The following is an 8,122-nucleotide window of genomic DNA, read 5'->3' on the forward strand; positions in this document are numbered from 1 at the left end:
TGCTTTAGGAACAAATTTCTCAGGTAACTCAGAAATCTTTACTTGTGTATCACTTCATGCTTTAAACATAAAACCTGAAACAGAGTAAATTTAACCCAAACTAGATTGATAAATAACGCTCAACTTCATCATTCACTTTCAAATTTTGCTTTTTTTCCTTCTATGTCCCCTATCAACTCTCACTATGTAGCATTTGTTACGGCATGCTCTTATTCCTACCTATCTTGAAAGCTTGCAGAACTTTGGGATCTATACATGTTAAAAGTAAGGAGAAAAAAAAAAGAGAGGGAAGCGTAGACTTGATCTGAAAATACGACAAGGAATTACACACACACACCCCCAAGCAGAAACCAAGAGAAATCACCAGCAATTCACTTTTAGTAGTGAATTTACTACATGAAACTGCAAAATACAGGAGGAAAACTCTCTTTTTTCACTTTTAAATACCCCATTACCTGAAATAACATACCCTACCTATACTTTACATACTGAGCTTTTACTGGGCTGTATCCCACATATACTGTAGTTTAAATGTACACAAAATTACAGATATCAACACAAGATCAATTGATTCTAAGAAATATCATTAGTACCTGCTTTCTAATCGGATCTGATAACCAACTGTCTGGCCAATCTTTTCTCTTCTTTCTGCTGCCACTCGTTCAGCCACAGCAACAGTTGCCAAACGTCTTGGCTGAGTGCAAAATATACGACAGGGTGTTCCACTTTTGTAACAGTCGTCAAGAAGGAACTGAGGGATCTGTAAGGAAGTGGTTTAGATTTACTTTTTAGTTTGATAAAGTCATAGCTTTTTTACCACAGTGAAACAATTTAACTGCATCTCAATACCACACAGGTTGCAAAAGGATTCACAATAGGATTATCATTGCAAACATAATTTCCGATTTCAAGTTTAATCTGTTTAAAAAAAAAATTTGAAGCTTCTTTCTCCTACTTGAGAGAAATCTATTAAAAAAAACCCACCTGTAGGTAAACCATCATTTTAACACAATAATATTCCACTCTAGAACTAGTTTCAGAAGGAAAAGGGCTATACAAAATCATAGCTACTTTCCCCTCAATATTTTAAAATACTTTAATGAAAATTTAGTATCTATCAGAAAATTGTGCAGAACCATTTATGCTTTTAGTAAGTATCTGCTGGCTTAGTATTTCAAAAGCAAGAAAGTGAATTAGAATGCAAAACCTTTAACTGTATAGGAAAACAAAAGCCTTAAAACTAGCATAAAGAAATCCCCTATTACATAAGTATTACAAAATTGTCATTAGTTTTGTACAAACGTTGTTATCTTTTTTATATTATTAAAGAAACTTACTTGAGTGGTTTTTCCCGATCCAGTCTCTCCTACAATCAAAACAACTTTATTGTCCTTAATTATTTTGACGATTTCTTCCTGTTTTTCAAAAACTGGTAGTGATTGCCTGAAGGAATCAAACTCTGATTCCCCTCTTTTCACTGGAACCTGGGGGATACCGTTGTTAAGTCGTCCACTTGCCTTGTTCACTTCTCTGCTTTCTGCGAAGAAAAGTTAAACATTTACTTGGACAGATACAAAAGAAGGTCACTAGAACACTGCTTAAAATTTGTACTTAAAAATGAACATTCCTGACTTTACATGCATCCCTTTAGATAAAGTCACAAACCCATCACACATTTAAAAGTCATATTCATAGTAACACATCCTGTTATGGTGCTTGAAATATTGTTCAAAGGAGTTACGACCTTCATAAATATTTTGAACAAAAACAGGCTATCCCAGTTCATTGCTCAAAATCAAAAAAGGTCATGAAGAGCAAGAAGAGAAACAGAAACTAAACCCAAGAAAAGCAGCCTCCACAGTTTCCCTAGAAATATACACTGTATAGTTAAACCTTTAAGCTATTCCAAACTGACAAGCATGTCTTCTGAGAAAAAGAGAACTTTACTGTGATTCATATGCCTTCTTTCATCACCTTCCTGGTCTTTTAAGACCTCCTTTCAGTCAGTGTTACATAACCTAGTGCTCCAGTCCATAAGATTTGTCTTAAGTCATACAAATTGAACCATACTGTAGCTAGACCCCTGGACAGTCTCATGTATTAGAAAGCAATGTGTAAGTACCCAAAGAACCTGCACACATCTTCCAAGCAGACTACTTCAAATTCAGCCCTGTAAATGTTATTCTATAATTTCTTAGTAATTATTTCCCAGAAGAATGAAAAGCTTGCTGTAAATTCAATTATACATATTTAATGTCATTAACGGATTAATATGTTAAATTACAAGCACTGTCTTACCAAGACAGACACAGGCTAACAGATTAAAAGAGACAAAAACCATTCTGGAGATGTAAAGAAAGACTGATTTTACACTATTCATTAGCTTACGCCTTACATTCCTAACGAATTGCTTTTCAGCACTTTTATTATAGCTTCCCTCTGTTTATTAAACCATACTATTAAACAACTGAAACAACTGAAAAAGTAAACTAGAAAGGAAGCACTTAAAGCATGAACCATCATAAATCAAAAATATCCAATAAAACAAGGCTTACTGGTACAAGCATTTTCTGTGTGCTTTCCCCGGCTTTCCATATGGAAACACAACATAACTCTTAGACTTGTAACTGTTAAAGCGATAATATTGTTAAAAGCATTGTTTAAAAAACCCACATACACCAGAAGTTTGTCTAGTGAACTCTTTCATATTCTAGGAATCAAGAAGTCTAGATAGTAGTCTCTTAGGGACCAAATCTATTTTAAAAGACAATGAAACAGAAAATAAACTTATTTTATGAAGAACATGAACTTCTGTAAGCAGGACAGCCAGCCTCATTTTCTCATAAGGGTGTTCTTATACAGCAGTCATGGTAACACTTCTCTCTTCAATCTCACCTCATGGAACTTGTAGGAACTCACATTTCAGAAATGTACTCCCAAATAACTGGCTCAAAGATTCAAAAGTCACAGCGCAAGGGAGACATTGGGATGTAGGTGACATGGCTGCCTGTTTTGGGGGTGGGTGTCAGCTGGGACAGGAAAGCAGACAGAAAAGAAAGGGGTTTGTTTTGTGGTTGCGTTGTGGGTGATGTTTTTTTTAAGGTGTGTTGATTCACAAGTCCATATCAGAAGACACACTGAACGTACCAGACTCAACAGCACACGCACTTCCTCGCTCCGTCTTTGGCAGAAGTTCTGTTCGTTCCTTATTTGTGACAGGAAATCTCTGAATTAAACTTCGAACAGCATGTTTTGTACTGGGAGCCAAGCAACAAGTCATTACTGCATGTGTTAGTTCTGATCCATCCTTCTTCCTTACAGTCAGGTATCGATTTGCTCCTTTTCTGGGAGAAAAAAAAAAAAAAATCTATTTTAGGAATAAGTAACCTATTTACCTCTATGTAGTAGTCTTTGACCATAATTGTTTCAAGATGGCTGTCATAATGCACACCAAAATAACAGAAGCATCCACAATATCCACAATCAAAACCACCCTCTATTGACACAAGGTCATGTAGCACAGACACTGCAGACTTCGGATGACTACACCCAGCACAACCTTACAATTAGACTCCCATAATGTAACACTGTTCTGCTACCTTTCTGTTAAAGGTCTTATCACTGTATTTCCTTCCCAAAATACTGAAAGGTATTACACAAAACTGATTTCTAGACTAATTTGAGAGATTTAGAGGTTAAAAATCAACAAACAGGCGTAAAAGACAAACAAGCAGCCTTCTAGCGATATTCCAAGTATCAACGAAATCCAGTAAAAGAAATTAGATTCCCAGGATGTCACTAACAAAGCCTGGCAACATAGAATTAGAGTCAAAACACTTAATCATAACACTTTGTTTGTTCTCAGACTGAACACTGATACTGAAATGCAAAGAGCTATCGTAAAAATGTTTGAAACTGAACTATCTTGTGCTTGGGCTACAATGACATATCAACACTTTGAAAATGACTTCTCAGTATAAGAACGGAAGGTCACACTAAGAGCCCAGTGCAGGGGTGGCATAGTCGTGCGTGTGTACGAGATGCAGGCACCAAGGTGCTCCAGTGTGAGGAGAGGCCGAGGCTGCCCCATGCTGGACACAGCAGATTCCATCCAGCTCCAACAGACCCACTGCAGGGCACAGCCGAGCCCATCAGCCACAATGGCGATGACTCTGTAATAACATATTTAAGAAAAGGAAAAAACACTGCACAGCAGCTGTTAGGGTGAGTGAGAAAAATTTGGGAGAAACAGCCCTGCAGACCCTAAAGTCAGCAAAGAAGCAGGGGGAGGAGGTGCTCCAGGTGCTGGAGGAGAGATTCCCCTGCAGCCCATGGAAGGGACCTCAGAGGACCAGGTTTATCCTGAAGGAACTTCAGCCTGTGGGAGAGAGCCCATGATATCTTCTCCCCATGTCCTGTTGAGGAGGGAGAGTGACAGACCAAACTGGTTGGGCACCTGGCAGTTGGCCAAGGTCAACCCATCGCAACATGGCTGTTGGCTTGGGTTCGGCTCCTGGCCAATGCAAGATAACATTTCAGAATAGCAAAAAAACTGAATCTGGAACAGTACTTGAACGTCCATGTCCAGGGAAAGATTGGCAGAGTTAGAAAAACAAACTGCAATGCTTCCCATGACTGTGCTCCCAGTCTTCAGTAGTTTGTATCTCAGCAACTTAAAATCACAGAACCACTGAGATTGGAAGGGACCTCTGTAGGCCACCTGATCCAAATCCCCTGCTCAAGCAGGGTCATGGTTTCAGTGGGAACAGAGTTGACTTTCTTACTAGCAGCTGGTATAGCTCTACATTTTGGACTTGGGATGAAAATAGCATTGGTAAAACACTGACGTTAATTGTTGCTAAGAGGTCAAGGCCTCTTCTGCTCCTCATACCGCCCCACCAGCGAGGAGGCTGGGGGTGCATAAAAAGTTGGGAGTAGGCACAGCCAGGACAGCTGACCCCAACTGACCAAAAGAATATTGCATACCATGTGACATCATGCTCAGTATATAAAGTGGGGGAAGAAGAAGGAAGGAGGGGATATTCAGATTTATGGTGTTTGTCTTCCCAAGTAACCTTTATGCATGATAGAGTCCTGCTTTCCTGGAGACAGCTGAACACCTGCCTGCCCATCGGAAGCAGTGAACGAATCCATTGTTTTGCATGCACAGCTTTTGCTTTACTTATTAAACTGTCTTTATCTCCACCCACGTCAACCCACGAATTTTCTCTCTCTTTTACTCTTCTGATTCTTTCCCCTTATCCCAACTGGAGGAGTGAGTGAGTGGCTGCGTGGTTCTAGCTGCCAGCTGGGCTTAAACCGTGACACCCAGGACAAGGTCCAGACAGCTTCTGGATATCTCTAAGGAGGGAGATTTGCTACCTCTCTGGGAAACCTGTACCAGTGCTCAGTCACCCTCAGAAGAGGTGTTTCCTGATGCTCAGAGGGAACCTGGTGTGCTTCAGTCTGCACCAATCACCTCTGTTCCTGTCACTGGGCACCACTGAAAAGAGCCTGGCTCCATCCTCTTTGGACCCTCCCTGCAGGTATTTATATACATTGATGGCATCCCCTTGAGCCTTCTCTTCTGCAGGCTGAACAGTCCCAGCTCTCTCAGCTGTTCCTCATAGGAAAGATGTTTCAGTTCCCTCATCATCTTGTTGGCCCTTCACTGAACTCTCCCTTATGTCCATGTCTCACTCCCACTGGTGACCCCAGCACTAGACAGAGCACTCTACCTGTAGCCTCACCATTGCTGAGTAAAGAGGAAGGATCACCTCCCTCAAGCTGCTGGCAATACTCCTCCTAACCGGGGGGAGAAGGGGGAGGTGGAAGGGCAGCCCTGATGCTGTGCAAGCCCTGCTCAGCAGTAGCCAAAACACTGGTGTGTTATCAACGCTGTTCAAGCTACAAATACAAAGCACAGTACTGCAAGGGCTGATACGGGGAACGTTAACTTCATCCTAGCCAGACCCAATATAGTACACTGCTAACAATGTCTAGAGGAAAACATACTACCTATGAAGTCTATAGTAAGTTTTCTGTAAGAATTCAACATATGCTTCCTTAACTCAAAGGAAAAAGGACACAAAATACTGCCCTATGGTTCCCAAGAAATCATAGAATGGTTTAGGTTGGAAAGGACCTGAAAGATCATTGAGTTCCAACCCACCTGCCATAGGCAGGGACACCTCCCTCTAGACCAGGTTGCTCAAAGCCCCATCCAGCTTGGCTTTGAACACTTCCAGGGATGGGGCTTCCACTACTTCCCTGGGAAGGACACCAAACTAGGGGAGTGTGCCCAGATGAGGGCGACCAAGATGGTGAAAGGACTCAAGGGCAAGACTTACAATGAGCAGCTGAGGTCACTTGGCTTGTTCAGCTTGGAGAAGGCTGAGGAGGGACCTTATCAGTCTACAGCTTCCTCAAAGCAAGCAGGGGAGGGGGAGGTGCTGATCTCCTCTCTGGTAACCAGCAACAGGACATGAGGAAATGGAATGAAGTTCAGACTGGACATTAGGAAAAGGTTCTTCACAGACAAGGTCACTGCAACAGGCTCCCCAGGGAAGTGGTCACAGCACCAAGCCTGTCAGAGTTCAAGGAGTGTCTGGACAGTGCTCTTAGTCATATGGTTTAGTTTTAGGTAGTCCTGTGAGGAGCAAGGAGTTGGACTCAATGACCCTTTACGGGTCCCTTCTAACTAGAGATATTCTATTATTCTATGAAAACAAACACCAAAAATACAACAGAACCTACCACATAGCCACTCAGAGACGCTTACAAGCTCTACAAAGAATCAACATGGATTCATGCAGGGTTTACCAGTTACAGCTAAGCACAGGCACTGCACAACACAAGAATGATCCTGTTAACCATTTGCACCCATCTTACAAGGCTTTCTAACACTCTGTGTTCCCAAAATATGATGCAAAAATATGCAACCTCAGCCAAATTTACTGTCTTGGGCATCTGTGGCAAAAATCAGCTATAACATTGCTGACATTGGAACCACACTGGGCTTAAGTAAGATCTGAAACCAAGCTACATGTTCTACACAATCAGTGCTGAATAGCACTTACTCTCTAATTAAGTACAGATCAGAGAAATAGCATTTGACACTACTTTTGCATGAATCATGGAGCATCTCCAAAAATCAGGAATAGCAAATGCTGCTACGGTTTTACAACAGTCCACACACACAAGTGACACATGATACTCCATATATTTGGGTTTTTCCTGTAACTTCACCTTTCTTGTTGGTTTGCCACCTGAACTCCCAAGGGAGTGTGATTCTCAGCTTTCACGCAAGCTCATTGGGACAATGAACATGGGTTTTCTCTTCAAAATATCAGAGCAGGATAAGACAAAGAAATATCATCATACCTGCATAGGAACCCTCTTCCCCTGCACTTCTCAACAGAATCATTCTTTTGGACGTGCTAGTTTAGGTCCCATTTTATGTGTGAAGGTATAAGACTCTATGCAAAACCCTTGGCCACACAATAGTGCATGAAAAACAGAACAGATCTTGCTGAGAAGTCTTCTTTATGGACCCATGAAATCCACAAAGGTGTATAAGGGCAAGCTATCTCAAACTAAGCATGCCACAAGTTCTTCTTAGACATAAAGAAAAGCACAAAGACATTTATTTTTATCTTTTTAAACTTTTTGCAGAAACACAGATTACTTTAATGCTAGTCATGAAATTCCATACATATTCACCAAAAAAAAAAAAAAAAGAATAAAAATCAGACTCCAACTTACCCTTTACTTTTAGATATCAGTCCAAGAGACTGACAGAGCCGGTGAACAAATGCTCTTTCACTACTAGTGAAAGAAGAAGGAAATTCCATTTCTAGAAAGATAATAAAAAAGGCAAACATAACAACCCAACATGTGGTACTCTTGACATATTACCTCGACGTTATGAGTTTTTCAACCCCCAAAATTTTCATATTCTCCCGTGAACAAGGGGACTAACAGCAGTGCTGTACCTTCACACCCGTGAGCCATGCAGGGGTCACAAACGTGACGTCTTATTCGGGCAGAGAGGAGCTGAGGAGAGGCTGCTGCTGGTGAACCGATCAAGAGCTTCCAGCCCCACAAATCTGTCAGCCCCACT

The 8,122-nt window shown here is 41.1% G+C and overlaps 1 protein-coding gene across 1 annotated transcript in view; it reads right to left on the reverse strand.

Moving 5' to 3' along the window:
- YTHDC2 (YTH domain containing 2) overlaps nt 1–7,853 on the reverse strand; it is a 33,937-nt gene extending 26,084 nt beyond the window's left edge. Inside the window, exons 1-4 of the mRNA XM_009893810.1 lie at nt 7,765–7,853; nt 3,148–3,344; nt 1,338–1,537; nt 594–760 (exon numbers count right to left, since the gene is read on the reverse strand). Of these exons, the coding sequence (XP_009892112.1) occupies nt 594–760; nt 1,338–1,537; nt 3,148–3,344; nt 7,765–7,853 (653 nt within the window). The remainder of the gene's footprint in view (nt 1–593; nt 761–1,337; nt 1,538–3,147; nt 3,345–7,764) is intronic.
- Nucleotides 7,854–8,122: the final 269 nt, after the last annotated feature.

This window comes from Charadrius vociferus, unplaced genomic scaffold (genome assembly GCF_000708025.1).
Source record: "Charadrius vociferus isolate BGI_N301 unplaced genomic scaffold, ASM70802v2 scaffold158, whole genome shotgun sequence".
NCBI lineage: Eukaryota > Metazoa > Chordata > Aves > Charadriiformes > Charadriidae > Charadrius > Charadrius vociferus.